The sequence below is a fragment of the Odocoileus virginianus genome, chromosome 6, assembly GCF_023699985.2.
Source record: "Odocoileus virginianus isolate 20LAN1187 ecotype Illinois chromosome 6, Ovbor_1.2, whole genome shotgun sequence".
Taxonomy (NCBI): Eukaryota; Metazoa; Chordata; class Mammalia; order Artiodactyla; family Cervidae; genus Odocoileus; species Odocoileus virginianus.
In genome coordinates, this window is record NC_069679.1 from 10,912,611 (window position 1) to 10,934,234 (window position 21,624).

General features: G+C 38.9%; 1 protein-coding gene and 2 long non-coding RNA genes across 4 annotated transcripts in view; 2 read left to right on the forward strand and 1 right to left on the reverse strand.

The window, feature by feature from the left end:
• The window catches only part of UACA (uveal autoantigen with coiled-coil domains and ankyrin repeats), an 87,539-nt gene extending 70,192 nt beyond the window's left edge, over positions 1 to 17,347 (reverse strand). The window contains exon 1 of the mRNA XM_070468734.1: positions 17,116 to 17,347. Within this exon, the coding sequence (XP_070324835.1) occupies positions 17,116 to 17,196 (81 nt within the window). The 5' untranslated portion in view covers positions 17,197 to 17,347. The remainder of the gene's footprint in view (positions 1 to 17,115) is intronic.
• LOC139035564 (uncharacterized) lies at positions 4,382 to 12,680 on the forward strand. The gene is made up of 2 exons (XR_011488165.1): positions 4,382 to 5,085; positions 12,411 to 12,680. It is a non-coding gene; the product is annotated as an uncharacterized lncRNA (long non-coding RNA).
• Positions 16,621 to 21,267, forward strand: LOC139035565 (uncharacterized). 2 transcript variants are annotated; one of them, XR_011488167.1, is made up of 3 exons: positions 16,623 to 16,896; positions 17,494 to 17,886; positions 20,590 to 21,267. It is a non-coding gene; the product is annotated as an uncharacterized lncRNA (long non-coding RNA). The 2 variants fall into 2 exon arrangements; XR_011488166.1 differs by lacking the exon at positions 20,590 to 21,267 and having other exon boundaries at positions 16,621 to 16,896; positions 17,494 to 17,966.
• The last annotated feature ends 357 nt before the right edge of the window (positions 21,268 to 21,624 follow it).

Genomic DNA, 21,624 nt, shown 5'->3' on the forward strand with positions numbered 1-21,624 from the left:
AAGAAGAACTGGCACAGTGGTAAAGAATCCACCTGCCAATGCAAGTTCAACCCCTGGGTCAGGAAGATCCTATGCAGGAGGAAATGGCAACCTACTCCAATATTCTTGCCTGGAAAATCCCACAGACAGAAGAGCCTGGTGGGCTACAGTCCATTGGGTCACAAAGAGTCGGACACAGCTGAGCCACTGAGCACATGCACACATCATGGTTTTGCTTGGGAGTTCTGTGTTTTTTTAGTTTCTGCATCACTGTGGACTATTAGGGTAGTCTATGAATTGGCCTCCCCACTCTATCTGTGCCCCTTGACTACTTGTAAGCTACAGTTTACACTCTACACAGTAGTCAGAATACTTTTTAAAACCTAAGTCAGATCATATCACTCCTTTGCTTAAAATCCTCTAGTAGTTGCTATTCTTAAATATTTAACCTGAAAGTAATATTAGGAAGAAATCAAGAAAAGTCAAACTGTGGGATGTTTTGTAAAAAGCAAACAAACAAACAAGAATTGGCCTACTGGACTTTTTAGATTGGGATCCAAATACAATCCAAAATCCTTACCCATACATGATCTGTACCTGCAAGAGATCACTGACAAAATTTCCTTCCACTTTCTCCCCTTTGCTTACCTCACTTCAATTTTAATGGTCTCCCTGTTTTTAAATTACAAAGAAAACAAATATAATTGCATCTCAAGGCTTTTTAACAAGACATCTGCCTAGAATTAATAATTAGAAGAAAAGGCAGATACATTCATTCCCTTCAAAAAGCTTACTATATCATAATTTATCAGTTTTCCACTGCTGCAAAACCAGACACAGAGACTTAAAATAGCTACCATGTAGTAATACTATTGCTCATGAGTCTACATGTCAGCGGGGCAGTTCTGCTGTGCTGGGTGAGGCTGGGTAATCTCGGCGGTGCATGTGTCTACCGTCAAATAGCCTGGCTGGCTGGACTGGGATGGCCTCTTTCCCATGTCTGGTGATTGGTGGGATGCCTCCTGGGACAACAGGAGCAACTAGTAACTAGCAGTCTAGCCAAACAAGTGTGGGCTTGATCACAAGAGAAAACAGAAGCATGAAAGGCCTTTTGAGACCTAGGCTCAACATCATTTCCAACATTTTCTACTGTCCAAAGCAAGCTGCTTGTACAACCTATATACAAGAAGCAGGGAAACAGGCAAAGTCACATTGCAAAGACTATGGGTACAGTGCAGGGTAAAGAATAGAACCATTTTGTAATTGTCTACCACACATCACGGATGACAAGAACATGATTTCAAAACGCTGGTTCATCTAAGATGTGTGGGTGAGGAGAATAAGATATACAAAGGATGATATAAACTATATTTTGCTATAAATCCTATAAAGCATGCTTTCTCAACCAAAGGGTGTGTCCTATGCACTCTAGGATGCTTAGCAGGATGGCTCCCTGGCATCTACCCGCTACACACCAGTAGTACACTCCCACGTTGTAATAACCAAAAGTGTCTCTAGATATTGCCAAATATCTTCTAGGGAACAGAAACCACTCACAGCTGCGAACCACTGCTAAAAAGGAATGAAATAAAGTAAGGACAACTTGGTCTTATTACTGCCAATATAACCTAATTTTACTTTAAAAGGCCATTCAAATGAGTCTAAAAGGCAAACTTTATTTACAGATATGTAAGGTATATACCAAATTCTTAACAGTTTACATATTAAAAATTCAAAATTTCTCTGATAATACTTAAGATTCCTGCCAATTTAACCAAAAACCACCCATATTTTGGCAATCAATATGAAAGAATTTAATTATCAGAAGTTCAACTAAACTAATAATGCTACCTCTAGGATTTGGTATGTGATGCATAAATAAATCCCAGATTGGTTTATTATTTATATTTTATAACAAATGAATACCAAGAAACGATGGTGTTTCTCTCCCAATCTCCAAAGGTAAAATTCTGTCTCAAAACTGCAGTTCACGTCCAATCCTCCCTCTCCCCATTTCAAGGAAACGGCAATATAGATCCCATTTCCACCCCTCTCTCTAACAGCAATTACAAACACGAGACACACCATGAAAACCTCTGTCATAAATTATAGGAGAACAAAGTTTCAATAAAAGAAGGAAGAAAATAACAAGTTAGAGCATTCCTGGGCACACTGGAAGACCTAGCAGTCACAGTCATGAACTATGTACTGCTCTAGACTGTTCTCACAATACTTATGTTCTAGAAATGCTAATACAAGCCAAACTACTTCAAATGCATAAACCAAATATCCTCTAACTTATATTCACATACATATCTGTGATGGTATTGGCCAAGTGAAGTCATATATACAAGAACCAACTTAAAGACCCTCTTTTTGGGTCCTCTGGGCAAAAATCTAATAGTTTCTCCTTCAGAGAAAAGAAAACTGGTAACTTGCTAACCCAGTGATGCACCAATGAGCAGGGCTGGGACCACAGTAAGGGGAGTAAAGTGCTAAGGGCACCAAATTTAAGGCAGGACTCATCCTAATGGCCAGGTAATAAGTTAAAATATGAGGAAAGCAACTGCTGTTTCAATCTTACCTCCGGTTCAGCAGGGATTGCGCTTAACAGCAGGAAACAGCACCCTGAATTCCGCATCCCCAAGTTCTGTCCTGTCCGAAGCCTTGGCACTTACACCTTTCTCGTTATCTCTGAGAGCCCTCAAAGAACCACAGGGCCTGCCTAAACTGTTCAGTCTGATGGTACCAAACAAGGAACTGGGGAATGCAGCAGAAAGAGTCACCCAGATGGATACAACTGGAACACCTAAATTTTGAAATTTTGAACGCTGGAAAAAAAGGGGGCATTTCAGGAACTCCAAGATGGTCCTTCATAAAGCTGGCCTTGTGTTTATAAATGGTTTATAATTGTCAAGCATCTGTATTCACACTTCCAATGGAAATGTTATCATTTTCAACATCTTTTCCCAGTTATCACTATTTAACTCTATCAGTGTTATCGACTAGAAACACTGGAAAGCAGTAGTGCACCTTGTGGTTAGCAATATTAGTTTTAATAAATCAGCTTCAACCCAAAAATAATTATAGGGTAGGACTTCATCTTCATAATGCAATACTATTCTTTCCCTACTTACGGTCTTAAGAAGTATCTTCAATGCTACTGAGGAGCAGGCAAAGGAAATTTATAAGTTAGAATCACTGACAACAGAAACCCCACATGATAGCCTCATTACATAAAACGAGACACTTTTTTGTCTTAGGAGTAGACCCAAACACGCCACCACACCCAGAGGTGTTTGTCAAGCGTCCTAAGTATAGTTCCTTCCTCTGTTGTGACTCACCCTTTCCCACGCTATCAAACAGTTCAACAGCAGGAATGCTATTAGATCTAAGCAATTAGGAAAACTGCTGTTCCATTTCCTCAGCTGTGCAGAGAGTTCTGCTTAACAAAGTTTGACTTGCCCAACCCCCTGCAGTAAAGCTACTTATTAACCCCAGATCACTTTAAGTGGCTTGGAGACGAGTCATATTCGGTACAGGTCCTTTCCCATCTGTATTTTAAAGACCACACATAAGCAATTTAAATCTACCTTTCCAACAGCCACCTCGTGACCCCTACACAGAATCTCTTTTCCAAAACTGTGCAGGCCTATGTGTTCCCCTCAACAACACACGACAGCAAAGGCTATTTCCTCAGCAAATTAGTGATGGGGTGAATGCTAAGGAACATAGGGGTTTTAGCTTATTGTCAATGGGCTCTTTCTACCAATTATCTTAATTATACATATTCAATAATTAAGGCAAGGGAAACCACTCAGAAGCTTTTTACTCTTGCCAGCAAGAATCTTTCAGGCCTACGGACTTACATGTTCCCAGTAATAAATCCCCAAATAAAATTAAGCTGTTAGTTTTCATAAATAAGTGTATTAAAATTGTATTAATATTAGTCTATTTTTATTATAAAAATTAAAATCACAACAAAGAAGTGAAACATAAAAATTTCATAATCCATAACAATGATCATCTTTGTGTATTCCCCTGCTGGTCTTTTCCCATGTGAATTTTTATATGACTATTATCAAGTTGTACCTATATTTTTTATTCTGATTTTTTTCACTTATAAGATTTCCATTTCTTCCACAGAATTTATTTATATGGCAGAATAAGAGTATGGCAAAAGTCTTGCATTGTTCTCAGTCAGTCAGTTCAGTCACTCAGTTGTGTCCAACTCTTTGCAACCCCATGAATCGCAGCACGCCAGGCCTCCCAGTCCATCACCAACTCCCGGAGTTTACTCAAACTCATGCCCATCGAGTCGGTGATGCCATCCAACCATCTCATCCTCTGTCATCCCCTTCTCCTCCTGCCCCCAATCCCTCCCAGCATCAGGGTCTCTCCAATGAGTCAACTCTTCGCATGAGGTGGCCAAAGTATTGGAGTTTCAGCTTCAGCATCAGTTCTTTCAATGAACACCCAGGACCGATCTCCTTCAGGATGGACTGGTTGGATCTCCTTGCAGTCCAAGGGACTCTCAAGAGTCTTCTCCAACACCACACTTCAAAAGCATCAATTTGTCGGCGCTCAGCTTTTTTCACAGTCCAACTCTCACATCCATACATGACCACTGGACAAACCATAGCCTTGACCAGACGGACCTTTGTTGGCAAAATAATGTCTCTGCTTTTTTATATGCTTTTTAATATGCATTGTTCTACTGCTGTGTAAAAATTTACTACAAACTTAGAGGCTTAAAAACGAAACTTATTTATGAGTTCACAGGTCAGAAGTTCAGTGGGGTTGACTGGGTTTTTTGCTTAGGGCCTCTCAAGGCCAAAATCAAGATGCCAGCCACGCTGGGCTCTCGTCTGGGAAGAATTCACTTCCAGGTTCATTCAGGTTACTGGTGGAATTCCGTTCCCTGAAGCTGTAGGTCAAGGACTCTCTTTCCTTGGTGGCTGTCGGCACAGAGCCTCTCTCTCAGCTCTTCAAGGCCTCTTGCATTTGTTGACACACAGCCCCATCCATCCTCGAGCCAGCAACAACATACCAAGTCCTTCCTGTCCTTCAAATCTCTCTGCTTTCCAATTCTGCTGTGAGCCAGAGGTAAGTCTGTTTTTTAATTTTCATGTGACTAGAATTGGTCCACCTGGATAAACTCCCTATTGTCTAACTCAAAGTCCAGTTGTTAGTAACCTTAAATTACATCTGCAAAATCTCACTTGCCATGTAACAGAACATAACCCTGGACATAGTATCTCATCAAATTCAAAGTCCTGGGGATTAAGGTGGGAAATTAGGGAAGGCCATTTTTAGAATTCTGCCCACTACCTCTCTGTCACAATAGAAAATGTATTTCCAACTGTGGATAACAGTCAAACTTTAAGGTCCTTTCTAATCCTAAAATGCTTTTTAAAAATCTAATCTTTAAACAAATTAAAGAGATAAAGTGAAGGGTTATTTTAAAACTCATTAAGAAAATCAAATTATATGAATTTAAAAATTAGTCACATTAAAAAGGGAATTGAACTCTCCCCTAGTTAAAAAAAAAAAAAAAAAGACATGTAAGACATGTTTTTGCAAAATCATCACCTTTTGGAGCCAATTTTCTACACCAAAAGGCAAAGCATGGCTATAGAAATAAAGGTTAGTGCCAAATCATAATGACTGGGTAAACCAGAAGCGAAGAACCCTAACACCAGCGACAATGTCTATAGTACAAAACCCCAGTCTGATTCTTGCTATAAAGAGCAGAGGAGTAAGTGGGCCAAATGAAAACCGGGCTCTTAGGCTATTCCACCCAAGGTTCATTAAGGAAAACTACGACTAAAGATACAACCCAGGGATCAGGGTAGCTGGGCATCTCAGAGGGATTCAGCCAACTGACTTTGGTATGAGACAGTCCTCATGCTCACCACAGAAATCTAGCCAAAAAAATAAAAGGAAAGGGGAGGAAAAAGGCTATGTTTGTTAGCCTTCAGGAACTTCACTCCTCTGGACAGAGAAGAGAACTCTTTCTAAATCTCAGCTACTAATGGGCTAAACATTACCAATTGGCTACCGATAGACTGACAATGGGTCCAAGGTGGGGCAATCTGCAAGGGGACGGGAGAGCAGTTCCTGAGAGCAGAGAAGAAAATGAAGGCTAACAATAGAAGTTTTAAGCCCAAGAAAGAAAGTGACAAATATGAGCGGAACTAAAATTTTCAGTCTCAAAGTAGTTATAATTTATACAATGACAAATATATCAATAGAAGTAGCTATTGCATGTTCCTCAACAGAATTCTAAAGATTTGTTCCCAGCAAAATAAGCCAGATTCTGCCTATTTGTATTAACTGGTGGGAAGAGTACACTGATAGACATGAATGATACCATGGGACTATAAGCTCATACAGTGGTAAATATAAAATACTAACTACAATGCCGTGTGGTGAGGCCAAAAAAAAAAAAAAACAACTATAGCTTCAACTCTATCAAATACATGAGTAATGTCTTCCACAGCTAGCAAAACACTCTAAATCAAGGATTCTCACAATGCTTATAAGAATTATACGAATTGCTTATAATGATTATTATAAGCAATGTATGCTTATAATGATTATTATAAGCAATGTATGCTTATAATGCTTCTAATGTGCTTATAATGATTATTAACATGGCACCTTAAGCTTTCAAACGTATTTTTCAAACAATATCATCAGAACTTTGAACTATTCATCCAAACTATGAATCAGTGTACTCTAAAACAAGGCTAAGATGTCAGGATACAGGAAGATGGAGACAGCATTCTCTCCAGCCACCCCTCCACTCCCACCTTTAGAGTTACTACCTCCAGCCTGGGACTGCACCTTCCCCACACTGCAATCAGGTGCAGGGGGCTTAGTGGGACTTGCTCAGGGCAAGTTAACTGTATGACTGGCAAGTCACAACTTCTCTGGTCTCAGATGACCCATGTTTCTCTAATGTACTCCCTCTTCTCCATCCCTTCCAGCACTGTTATGATTCAGGCCCTCACTAACCCTTGCCTATCCTACAGTAGCAGACTCATAAACAATCTGCCCACCTCTAAGACAGACCACCTCAAACCCATCCTGAACACAGCTACACAGTAACCCATCTAATAAAACACCGGTGATCATATGATTCGCCACTTCTGCATACACGGGACAAAGTCCAACACTAACAACGTGGCCTATTTTAAGCCATTCCAAGATTCAGCCCCAATCTCCCTCCCTGACTAGCTCCCCTTCAATCTCTTGCTGATTATTTTCATGGCAAAAAGTTGAGCTGACAACCCAAATGCCCCTTCCCCCAACTCCAGCATTTCTTCCCTTCATGCCTCTGCTCTTGCTGTCCCCTCTGAAAGGAATGTCCTCCTCTCCTGGATCACTCCTACCCGCTTCTTTTGAGCGTCAGATGAGGAGGCTCATCCTGCAGGCTGGCGGCTGGGGCTGCCAGGGGGTCGGGGAGAAGAGCTGGGAAGCAGCTGCTTAACGGGTACAGGTCTTCCTTCTGGGGTGATGAAAAAGTACGGGAACCAGAGACGGTGCTAACACAATACTGTCAATATGTTATATGCCACTGAACTGTTCACTTTAAAACGATTTCTGTTATGTGACTCTCACCTTAATTTTAAAAAAAGCAGCAGCAGTCCACCCTACAAAAAAATACCAAAAACCTTCACCACCTCCTCAGCCCCAGACTGGATCAGCACCTTGTAAACGCCTCTATCATAGCACTTACTTTGTATTATCCATTTATAGAGTTCCTGCACAGTATTTTGAGCCTCTTTATCTTCTTCATCTTCTCATCTCCCTGTGCTTAGCCTAGGCCCTCAAGAATTAATTTTTAATAAATAAAAAATAGAGATACCGCTTATCTCCCTGGGGGCAAAAAGCTAGGTGCAAACAATCTTTTGAAGATCTAGGTTCTATAAAAAGCCTACAAGAACACATATTAATTGGAAAGAAAAAGATCAAGAAGACTGCTATTTATCTGATTATAAAATTCAGGTGAGATTTTTCAGGGAGTAATGAAAAGAACTACCATTTATTGAGTTAACTGCAATTATTAACCCCATTTTCCAAATAAGGAAACAAAGTATATTGAAGTAACTTGCCCAAGGTCATAAAGCTGGTTATTGGGAGCAGCAAGATCCAAGTTCAAGGCTACCAGACTGCAGAGCTTGACCCTACAACGCTAACACACTACCTGCCCCTTCACATTGCTCCAGGCATAGTTTCAAAAAATATGAACCGTCTGGCCCACAGTGTGCCTTCTCTAAGGCTGAGAAAACACTCTACTTTCCACATTTTTCTACTTATCCATTGCCACGAATGTTGTTTATATTTTATAAAGTGTTTTTAAAATACAAAATGTTAACTTTATAAAAGAATCCAACAGTCAAAAAAATAGAGGTAAATCATAAAAAAATCTCCCATTAAAGAAAAAAAACCTCTCATGTGTCAATCAGCACATGTTTGTGAGCTATTTCTCATGTCACAGCAGAAAAGATCACAGAGCATCAGCCTCACTAGAACCACAACCACAGACTTCCCCACTGGAGAGGCTGGGGTATTTTCATGATACCCCACCCTCTACACAGGCTAAGTATCATGTGGGTGAGAAAACTATAGAAAAACCAAAACAAGCTAGAAGAAAATTTACAGACACTTTTTTTTAGTTTAGAAAGCATGATTGTTTTATGTCCTTCCTCCCTCCCCCTCTTTAGTAATACCAGTATCTGGTAAGGAAATAATTAACCAGAAGCCAATGAGACTTTTTAAAACATGTTGTGCATCCGAAAGGAAAAACTTTACTACAGAAGTAATGTTGACCTTGACAACATATCAATAAGGTCAATATTAAAAACATATTTCCCCCCACCCCAAAAAGCACATACCCTTTTAGACATACATGTACACAAGCATGCATGCACGTGTGTGCGTGTGCACACACACCCCTTTCCAGACAGTAAGCCAACAATTTTTAGTTCTATTGGATACTCAGAACTTACTTCACCCATACATCCTCCAACTAATGCTAAAACTAAGGATGATGGGATAATGTATTGGGTGAACATACACATATACACAACAGCAAAAGGCAAAGAGGATACAATATGACAGTATTAATATCAACAATTCAAGACAAAATTATAATGGGACAAATTCAAGATTTTTATAATCACTAGTTAGACTTTACAATAAATATAAAGTAGCCAGGAACCTTAATATATCAATTAAAACAAAATTAAGTATATAAAGCAAAAACTATTTGAAATATAAAGGGGAAAGGACAGAAACACAAATATAGTCAAAGATACACTACTCTCAAAGCTATGATGGGCCATAAAATAGCAAAAATAGAGATATAACGCTCTCAAAGATCAATAAGAACAAGGCATCAAAAGAAAGAAATGGTCAAATAACATGAAAGAACCAATAATCACAAGAATATTGTCATACTCCCTGTAAAATAAAGACACAGATTAAAGCAATAATATCTTGGCTGATAAGTAAATATGTTTTAAATCATAGTATGATTATTGGAAAGGTATGGGGAATGCAACTGCAGGATAGAACACAAAATGGTTTTGAGACTTACCTTTAAAGGTCTTCCTTCTGCCCAAATACCCTGCCTCCCAATTTTTTAGGTCTTTGGCTTAAGACACAAATTCCATAGCTTTCAATTTGAAATTGTATCAGTTCACAACGGTTAAAAACATGGTTCCAGAGTCAGACCACCTGGCTCTCCACTTCTAGACATAGCACCTGGGCAAGTAAATGATTTAACTTCCATCTATAAAATGATGGCAATAGTACTCACTTCTTAGGGTTGCTGTGAGGAGTATGTGAGTTCATGTAAAGCACTTAAAATGATGCCTGGACATCCACATTCAATAAATATTGGCTATTGGCACTTGGACTTCTTGTATGTTATTTATTTTTAAGAAAATTCACTAGCATTTACTGAGTTATCTTAATGGGACATTTGAATCTGCTCAAATCATTTCAAATTACTTGTAGTTTTAACTACAAAATGTCTTAGAATCAAATATTATTCAAAAACATACACATATCATTACTGTGGCATTAAGGTCACTAAATGCTAAGTGAATAACAAAGAGGTACTAAGGAATCTTTCAATAAATAGCGTTACCTGCGGTTTCAAATCTGATGAACAGAACTACAATTGACTTGTTTTGTTCTTTATCTTCAACTATATTTTGTTTTCTACAATGAGCATGTGTGACTTTTATGGGAAAAAAAAGATTTTAAAAATTAACAGCCATTTATCCTCACTGGTTCAGTCAAATATCTACTCTCTCTTAAGGGCACCTGCCAGTCTGATTGCATTACATAAATACAGCTCATCAAATCACAGCCTTGGTCAGAGCTTTAGTCACTCAACTGTACTAGTTCATGTTTTACACTTCATTTTAGAGACTACACTATGTGGAAATAAATTAGTCCACATCAATAATACTCAGGATTCCTGAGAATACAAAAAAGCCCAACAGACAAAACTATTTTTGTAACTACAAACAAGTGAGTTTACTCTTGTGTTTTTGTGTTATATTTTTAAACCTTAAAGACCTATTACTTTTTCCAACTATATAAAAACTATATAAAGCTTTTACATGTTTTATGACTTAGGAAGAGACAAAATGCATATGTTAGCCTATCATTTTGCTTATAATTTCAGGAAGTACATTTCAAACATCTATTTTTAGGCAAATTCATTACAGAAATCAATTTGATTTCTCTCACACAGATAGCTCATGCAGGTGGAAATTTTCACCAGTTTGTTAGATCCCTTATGAGAGGACAGACAAATGTTTGCATGATCTGTAACAGGACAATTGAGGTTTCCATGTGATACTGACCCAGAGACTACATGAGTTATGTTTAAATCTAATATTCTGGGATCTAGATTTCTTCAGCAAGGATACAACCATAAGTGAAACAGGGCTGATGAGAACAAAATCTTGCTGGCTGTTAGCTAATTCTAGAGGAGAAGGGATGAGTGGGAACATGAACTTGTTATTAACAGGATAATTTCTGAAGATGAAACTTAACTGACTCTAGTCAGAGATCCCTCTAAACAATGGTTAAAACTTGTCAAGGAATTCAAAGTTTTAATTCAAGGTAAAAAAAAGAAAATAGAAAGAAAATCTTCCTTTCACTCTCCTCGAAAGCTGTCACCCTCTAACTCCTGGCTTTCACTGAAATCCTTGTAACTCATCTATACCATCCTTTACAAGAACACCAAATTTTGTTTTCAAACCTAATACTCCCACAATTGGCTATATAATTTCACAACTCCAAAACACTGTGCTCACTTCTCTTTTGCCCTCAATGCCCTTCAAACTCTATGTGACCCATGTTCAAGCTTCACCTTTCTACCTTGATCCCTGACCCCACCCTACACATCTGTGCTGTTATAGCAATTTATACACACCTATATTATGACTCTTAGCATACTATAGTATTATTTTATGTCTAGCTCTCTGAAACTTCTTGAAAATTATGATTTTATCTTTCTTATTACAGAAGTTTTAAAACATATACAAAATAGTATCACAAAAGTAAATACAATAGTATCGTTATCCAACCAATTACAATAATTAACTCACAACCAGCCTATTTCAACTATATCCCCCACTTACTTCTCCCACCCACCCACAGATTATTTTGAAGCAAATTCCAAACTCCACATCATTTCATCTGTAAATAGTATACTCTTAAATGTTTCTCTGAAAGACAGACCTCTTTATAAATGTAACCACATTACTACCACTGTCACACTTAAATCTTTTAAAATAATAATTCTATACTATCAACACAAATTTAGATGGTGTTTACATTTCAATTGTCTTATAAACTTTTATTTTTTTAGTTATTTAATCAGGGTCAAATGAGGTCTACCATTGTGGTTAGTTAATATGTCTCCTAAATCTCTTAATATCTAGATTTCTCCTCCATTTTTTTTTCTTCTTCTTAGAATATATTTTTTAAGAAACTAGGTCACTTATTCTAGAGTTTTCCAATATTAGAATTAAGCTCATTGCACCCCCATGTTTCTCTGTCCTCTGTATTTTCTGTAAAATGGTGGTTAGGTCTACAGACCTATCATATTCAGGTTTGGCATTTTTGGCAAGACAATTAGTAGCAATGAATATTTCCATCAGGAGATAAACGATGTCCAACTGTCTTTCTGAGACATTAGTAGCCACTCATAAATGCCTGTCGGCACTCTATAGCCATTGATTCATGAGGAGCTAAAAAATTGTGATATATTAATTCTATCATCCCATCTTCATCTATTAGCTGGGGTAAAATACCTTTGGTTACCCTGAGAAAAAGCACAAGTTTCATTCCTTCTCTTTATTTTAGTCCTGATCTTTGCTGACTTCTTTGCCTTCTAGTGTGATGAAGCCTGCCATGGTCATCTTGCACATTTTCTGCTCCCAGTTTGGAATTATCCACGTCTTCAAAGAGGATCTAATCATTAATTCAGTTTCTTGAGCCTAGCTTACATGTGCCATAAATGTCTTACAAACTAAATAAGGCAACTGCCTTATTACTGAACTAATGAATTTAAATTTGAAAAATGTGTATGATGTGGAATAAATAAATGCACAATCATTACTCCACTGTTATTAAAAGAAGTAATTAAAATGCTTAAGTACTCATCATTTAAGTTCTTGGACTCATTATGTACTAAAAGACATACCAAAGCAATTCAACCCTCCTGCTTTGGAATTACAATATAGTTCAGCAATTAAAGTCAGCACGATGCTGAGCAAAACTGCTGCTGGGTTGCAATCCAAAAGTATAAAAAGAGGGCTTCTTTACTGTGATCTTCCTGCAAGAACCACAAGAAATACAACACAGGAATAATCCTAGAAAACTGTCTGAATAAAGTTTTAATTAAGGTAAACATTTTGACTAAAAGTTGGCATCTTTAATGAAAATGAGTAAACATTGCTCAATTAAGTATCATGAGTTTAAACAGAACAATTTGTGATCTTAATTTTCACATTACCACAAAATCATCAATACAAAAATAACAATAACATCCTTTCAAACACACCCATATCACTGAGTGGAAAACACAAATGCCGCATTCTCAAAATTACAACTAAAACAAAATAAAACTTAGTCCTTTATGCTTTTCAAAACATCTCAAACTTCTGCTCTTGGTGGGAACCAAAAGTTTTTTGAAGATTTTTCAGTTGCTATATTTGTAACTCTAAATTCTTTTAGAAATACCAAATTTTTTTTCAGGGTACTGAGACATTAATGAGATGCTTTAGAACATATTTGGTTGCTGATTTATAAAATTGATTGCCCCATTTTAAGAGCAGCCTAAAGAAAGGGCAGCAAAAATTATCACTGCAGAACTTCCCAGGTCAGAGATTAGTAGCACAGGTACAATTTAAAATGGAATCTCCTTCCAAAATGTGTGCTTGTAATACTGGTTTGCAGTAGTCCTTTTAATTACTACTCAAATTTCCTAATCTGAACAAGGTGAAAATGGAACAAGCCTATTCTCATTGTACACATAATTGTACACATAATTGACTGTACATATAATTGACTAGATCTGAAGTAGCATTTATAGTTATTTAATCATCCCTTTCAGAACTCTGAAACTCCAATTTAGTAATTAAAAATAAATCTGACAACAAAAATTGTCTTATTTTATGATTAAAAGATGCAGCTATCTCTAAATTTAGCTAGTAAAGGGCACTCACATGTATTCTATGCACAATTTAAAATTGTGAACTATATTTATTTATGTGTATAAACATACCCTCTTTTAGTGAACTCAAAACTCACTGACATATTTATAACCACGGTACTACTCAGAATATTTGAAATTCCTTATATAGCATATAATTATAATTTAGCATGTTACATTAATATGCTGTATTTTGCATACTATAGTATCATAAAATATTTACATAGTTCAGTTTATTTCTAATGTGTCTCCAAATAAGCTTAAATATTATAAATGCATGAAGAAAACTATTTATGAAATACACTTTTTAAATCTTTAAAGTTGTACAAATTGTGATCATCTGTGATTAAATGAATGCTTTAAGATTCAATTAGGCAGCCACAAGGGGAAAATGGGAGAGAAGAAAGAAAACAAGATGTATACCTCTTATCTTACACCAGAAAAAAATTCTATATGGATTAAAGAGTTAAATATTTTAAAAAATGAAACAAAGACTAGATGAAAACATCTGGAGATTTTTCTTTATTTTTGTTAAATATGGCAGAGTAGAAAGGCCAAGATATAAAAAGTCACAAAATAAAAGGTTGATAAATTCAACTGTATAAAAATAAGCCACACTCTGCATAGCAAAAGCCACCATAAACAAAGCCATAAGACAAAAAACCAATGAAGAAAAAAAATTTATGTTGAAAAGGCTAATTTCCCCGATATAAATAAAGTACATACAAACGAAAAGGAAAGAAATCAACAACCCAATACAAAAATGGAAAGAGTAAACTCTTCACAGAAAAGAACATGGAAGGGGCTCTTAAAAACATGCAAAGATGCTCAACTTCACCCACAGTAAAAGAAATCCAACAAACTATCCCGAGATACCATATTTACTTATCAGGCTGGCAAAACTTAACAATTTGAACAAACTTTAAATAAAAGCATGGGAAATAATACTTTCTTATACACTGGGTATATGATGCACAAGTAAATTTAACAACATTCTTTAAAACTATACATGCACATGTCCTTTAATCTAGCAATTACACTTTCAGGAATTGATCTGACAAGTATACACACACATGCTTGCAATATATTCAGGCTTATTCATCATAGCATTGTACATTATAGCAAAAGTTTGATTGGGGATGCTCTAAATGGGCCTAGATACTACAGTTTAAAAAATATATGCAACAGCAAATATAGTGTATTACCATTTATATAAAGAGTGAATACTTATATTAATATTTGCTTGTATATGCTAAACTCTCTCTGGTGGGATATACAAGCAATTGATAACACCAATGGCCTCCAAGGAATGGTGGGGGACAAGCAGAATAACTGAAGTACACAGGTGGGAGACGGACTTTCTGCTGTAAATAATTTGGCTCCTTTTAAATATTAAGCCATGTGCTATATTATCTATTCAAAAACAAATTTTTAAATGACTTTGAAAGCAAGAAGATTTTTTAAAATGCTCAATCATAACAATACATACACATGGGACCAAATAGGATATTAGGGCTTATGGTTTATAGACTGAAAAGCAGAAAGAATCTATTTCCCCCTGTTCCTTTATTAAACTCTATCAATATTTAGTTTGGTTTTATTACTCATCATACTTATATATTTTCATTTAAATATTTTACAAAATGTATTTGAAAATTTAGCTAAAATTGAGAGATGTTCACTTTTTCTAAGCAGGTAGGTTCTATTTTTTTATACCATGTACTTCTCTTTATTTTTTATGACGGTATTTTTTTTTTAAAAAATAACAGAATGCCCAGTGTAACAAGTGCTAAAGATTTACACTCAGAAAGATGCATTTTATGTGCTGAATGTATAAAATGCAAACTGGAATGCTGGTAATATCAATAACAACTAAATACTCTGCATCTCTAGAAGAGAAAACAGGCTAAAATTAAGGTGTACAAACAGTGCAAACCAAATGGGGTAAAACATTGTGAATAATCCTAGAAAAGTATACTGTTAAAGCTGAAAACAACCTGCAATACAAAGAAATTGAATCTTCACCTCGATTATGTATAGTGATTGATATCATTAAATCACTAGTCTGTCAATTATTTTCTTTTAAAAAATATGAAAGTAATCGTCTCTTCTATGGGCTAATTAAACAATTTCATGCCATATTAACCCATATCAAATCATCAAATATTATGCTATCTGAAACTATCCCTTTTTTTTTTTTTTCAATTGGGAAGTAAAGAGCCAAGTTTCACCACAATTTTCTTAAAGTCCAAGTAAAATCATCCTAGAAGTAGTCAAGTGGAGAAAAAGGCATTAATTCTGAATTCACTCAAAAGCCAAAGCAGATTAATGAGTAGTCTGAAAAAAAGCATTTAATCATTTGGCAAAACCTATGAAAATTATTAAGATCTGTTTTAATGACTCCAAACGGACAACCAGGCAGTTTTGAGCATTACATCTCAGTAAACGTTTCTGACTCTCAAAACTTTTAAAATAACGTTTATCCCAAAAATACATAATGTGGAAGATATAGCCGTTCTTCTACTTGCCAAATTATCTAAATCCCAACATCTGCAGTCAGTCTGTTTCTCAACATTTCTGTTCTCCTGCCAACTAAAGAGAGGCCCTGAGAAAGCGTGCAGAGGCCGGGCTGCGGATCACCGCCGAATGCAGGTCTGCCGGGGTCTGTCTGTCCCACAGGTGAGACTTACAAGACAATTTCCCAACTTCACCACCACTTTCAGAATCATCACCCATTTGGGGCTTTGTCTTTACAACTACGCCAGATGCATCTGCCTTACTCAGAAATCAAACTTTTGTGTTTGATTCTGAGTCCCAGTGACCCCGAGACAGCGGCCAGCACACGGCGTCCACCCACCCCAGCAGCGCTCACCCACGAAAGGTCCGGAGTCCGGACCGGGCGGCGCCGGGTCCACTGCCCTGCCCACCTGGACAGTGGGGCGCCAAGCCCCCGCCCGACCCGCAGGCCCGGGGACTGAGGGGCGCCCGCTGTGCCCAGCAGAGCCGGGCCGAGACTGAGCGCGCGTGGGGTGCGGGGGTCACCCGGGCAGAGGGCAGGGGCTGGGGTCACCCGAGAAGGGCCGAGGTGGTGGACAACCCCCGAAAACACCGACTTGAGGAAGAGGGGACGATCCTGTCCTAAAGGCCAGGAGCTTGGAGACCTAAGGGTGAGGGGTGGGGAAAGGGACGGAGAGCCCCGGAGGCAGCGGCGGGGAGGGTCCCCGGGGTTTCCGGGCCAACGCGGAGCCCTGGTTTGAGGAGGGAGGAGGAGTGGCCGGGGCCGACCCAGCGGGACGCTGTGAGGGAAAGCCGAGCAGAGACGGGCTCTGCGGTTCACGGGAGGGCAGCGCCGGGCGCTCGGGGCGCGCACTAGCCACGGAACTCACCGCGCTGACGGCGGCGGCGGCGCCGGACGGCGCGGGGCCGGGCGCGTCCTGCCTCCTCAGGCGGGACTTGAGGCTCTTCATGGCCAAGACCTAGCAGTCCCGCTCCCGCCGAGCGCGGCGCCCCCGACCAGCGCGCGAACCTTAAAGTCAGCCTGCTGGAAACGCGCGGAGGAGGCGGCGGCGCGGGCAGTCCCGGCCCCACCTGCCACCTGGGGGCCCCCGGGCGGCCGTCGGCTCCGAGCCTGCGGCGGGACTCCCCTCCCACAGCCAATCCGCCCACGACCCTGGTGGGGATGGGGCTGGCTCTGACCAATAGGAATCCGGGAAGGGGGAGGGACTTCCCTTTCAAACTTAATAACACCCTTCCTCTCCACGCAGGAAAAAGTTTGGAACTTCAGCTGGGGAAGCGGTGGAGGTGAGCAGCCAGCGATGAGGAGCGACTCTAGAAGCTCCAGGCCATGGGCACCCCGACTACCTGGGTGATGGAGCGTCAGGTCTAGAGAGAGCATGGAGTCTAGCCTACACCAGCTCTCTTCTACCCGGACTCCCCTCCTCTCTCCACCCACGTGCTCTTTCCCAAGGAAATTTCTCTTTCTTCCGTCTGATCCCAGAAAAGACTCTTGGTCACCTGCACACTCACCGGCTTCCAAGAACAACTTCCCTTACATCGGTTGATGTTTCGCTAGACAGATCCCAGTATCTGGAAACAACTACTCGCATCCAAAACTCCAGGGGAAAAAAAAAAAGAAAAAACAGACTTTGAAGAATAAGGTAACAGTTGTACAGAAGTGTTAGGAACAGACTGAAAACGTTATAGAAAATCAAAGCACACGTCATGTGCTCAATAATTATTTGTTGAGTCCAGAATCCACTGCTTTGGAGGGTAAGAGTTGAAAGTTGGAGGGGGAGAGCTTTAATCAAAAATGACGCACACGGTCAAAGTGATACATTAAAAAGTTGTCAAAGAAAAAAAAATTGTCTTTTTTCCCCCAAAAATTATGGTGTTTCCTGTAGAAACACGTTACAAGTGAAAGTGTACAATGAAATTAATTCATCCTGTCCAGAAATCTGGATGGATAGACAGGCAAGTGTGCAGTACCCAATAATTTGCTGTTATGGTGACATCTTCAGAAGTCTTCCTGGGAGTCAGTTTTTCCCAGGAAAATATTTATTCTAGCAGTCACCCATTTGAAAAGATTAACAGTCCCCATTTCCCACTAACAAAGGGCTCCTTTTGTCTGAAAGGTCAGTTGCTTCTTTGGAGTTTCCTTAGAATAACTAAAGATTTTATTCAAATAGTGTTAAGGAAGTTTTCAGAACTGTTTTGGAGAGACAACATTCCCGTGTTTACCCTTAACAAAACACTAAGTAACAGTTAACTACTTGAGAAAATTATTAAATTTTCTCTTGATTAGTTCTATGGAAGTAAATTTTCTTCCACCTCCTTCCTCAAGATCTAGAGTCATTCAGTTTTGTTGCCTCTTTATAGTGTCTGGATAGCTAGTTACTCTCTGTCCTCATCTGCCACTGCAGATCCAAAATTATCTCATACCTGGATGTTATAGAAGCTTTCCAACAGAGTGTTGGTCAGGTTGCTGACCTCTGAACTACCAATCATCAAAAAATTTTACAAAATACTCCTCCTTTGCTCAAACAGCTTCAGGGCTAATAAAATATAACTCTTTTACTTGGCATTTAAGGCTGTATAATATGTACCTAACCCTGTTCTCCAGCTGACACTCCAAGCAAATTCTTCGGCCCATTCCTCAAACATGGGTCTTGCCTTTTCATTTTTCACATCTTTATGCATGCTAATCCTTCCTCCAGTAATTTTTTTCTCTGTCTACATTCATCTAACAAAATTCTACTGCCTCCCACCAAGAATGATCAGAAGAGAGCACAGTGGGAACTTCTGGAGTATTGTACTATTTTTCTATCTGGTTATATAACTAGTGTGCTGATTACATAACTAATGTGTTCAGTTTGTATAGAATCAGTTAGCTTGTAGTCTTTATGATATGTGCACTTTTATATATGTTGTACTTGAATTTAAAAGTTTTTTAAACTAATACATCCATTCCAAGTGTCCTCCCCTCTAATAGAGCATTTTTTGATCACTCAACTGAAAGTGATTTCTCCATCTTCAGAAGGACTAAATTGAACTTCTCAGATGATACTAACACATATGTTCTGAACAAGCATTATTTCAGTACTAGACTTCAAACTCCTTAAACCCAGGGAGTAACTGATCCATGTTTGAATTCCCTAGAGTGCTCAGCATATATCAGGTGCTTGATAAATATTTCTGAATAGATTGATGCATTTTTTTTTTTGTTACTAGACTGCATTACAGTTTGTTGTTTGTATTCATGTAACACAGAATTGCTGCTTTCCCTGTGGTGAATGCTGGGTGTCTCTTGAGCATCCAAGTTCTCGGAGTCCTAGTAACTGGTCTCTTTTCAGTTGTTACTGGATAAAGCAAAGGAAGCAGACAGCCGCAAGTACAGCTTACATCAGTTTCCAAAAATGCATGGGCAAGTTATTTTTATAAACTGTCTGCATGATGCCCCATGGTGTCTGTGTTCAGTGGCCTTTGTGGATTTTTCCAGGCTAGAAACTTGATAGCTGTTGTCTGCGTATTCCCATTCCAGAGCTTCTAAGTAAATAGCACTGGTTTGAATGTGCAGTACATCTTTTTTGTATTGATCTAGAAGCTCCCCACATGAAGTAAAGGCACTTTTATTAGTATTCAGCCAGGCAGCTTTTGTTTTTTTTTTAACCATTATCACTGTTATTTATTTTTTATCATTTTATCACTATTATTTATTTTATATTATTTATTTTCTTCAGAGCAAAAGACACTTATCAGATCCAGATGGAATTTATTTGGTACCATGCTGAATCTATGTGATTTTTTGTTGTTGTTTTGCTTCTTATAATATATGAGGTCTGGAAGGCAAATGCATTTAAAATTATTTTAATGGGTTATACATTCATAATATAAAGACATCTCAAGTAATACAGAAGGGGAAAGTGAGTCTCCTTACCACCTCTGTTCTTTGGCTCTTGCAGTCGAGGAAGTTGTATCCTAACCGGGGGGACAAAGCTAACACATAGCTCAGCTGGATAGCAGCTGCTTACTACACTGTATGTAGAGTGCAGATGTGGGTGGGATTCAGGGAAGGAAAGATCAGGAAATAAGTGTGCATGTAGGGAGAATAGCCAAGGTTGGGAGAAGATTCAGTGAGTGTACTGAGAAGAAACACCAAGAAGGCAAAGGATTCCCTGGGGACCAGCCAAAGCAGATAAGAGTTCGGTTGGGAGATGCTCGTTGATAACCATGTGATGATAATGGCAACATGGTGACAAAGACAAATTAAGCACAGAGAATCAAAAATTTACAGTTAAAATGATCTACTTTTAATCACGCATTTTATGAATTTTATGTCCAACAACTTCCCTCTTCATTTTCAGAACTTCCTGTCTCCCCTGGTCACCCCAGAGGACCCTGCCAACAAAGTCAGTCAGTAATTCCGTGGAGAATCCCAGGACATCAGTCATTCTCTCCCACATACCAAAGCAGATTAGTGGCAGAACCACGTGTGGCCACAGGGTCATATGGAAAGGCACCTCCACCCACAACTTATAGGGCAGCCCCAGGAATGAGAGACCTGAGGCAGTTCTCACACCCTCTTCTCTTGCCACAGTCAAAACTAAAACACATTGCATAAGAGAGCTTTAAAAAAAAATAAATAGGTCATCTGTGGCACTAATTTTAAAAACCACCTGCATTTCTAGTAAGCTCTCCAATGACTCCATCCTGGAAAACTCGAGTGGGAAGAAGAAAAGCAGGCAGAGGAGGTAACTGCTTCCCTCTTACAGAAACTCTCTTAATCTCCTGCTGAGGGCTGTTTTGTGTTCTGCTGTAGCAAGCTTGAGCCTACCAATTATCTCCTGAAGAGGACTGCTTTCTGTCTCCCTGTCCTCCTTGGCATTTACAGACTGTCATTCATGTATGACACATCAAATGTGTCATTAGTTTCAATACTGAAAGAGGGAGCAGAAAAGCAGGGAGCGGCGTTGTCAGGAGCAAAACCAGACTTCCCTGTCATAACTGAGCTTACACCTAAAAACAGCCATAACTTTTTCTCTAAACTCTTCCCAGGTTTAAGCCAGAACGTCCAACCCATCTCCTTTGGTGAAAAGTAGCCTTTATTATCGAGTCTTGATTACACAAACCTCCAGAAATACCACTGGCCCCTCTCTGTGAGACTGATGGCCCTCGGTGTGAGTGGTAGAAGCTCTGGATTGCCTTTTTTAAAACAGGCTACTCAACCTGGAACCCAGATAAACTCAAGGCATTTGGTTCAGGAACCAAGTAAGCATCTGACTTCCATGATAAACTTTCCTGGATTCCAGACCCTGGATTTTTCTTATCTTGGCCAGCACACCAGGATATTCACAATGAGCCAAAAAACTTTCAAGACTTCAGCACTGTCGAAGTGGAAT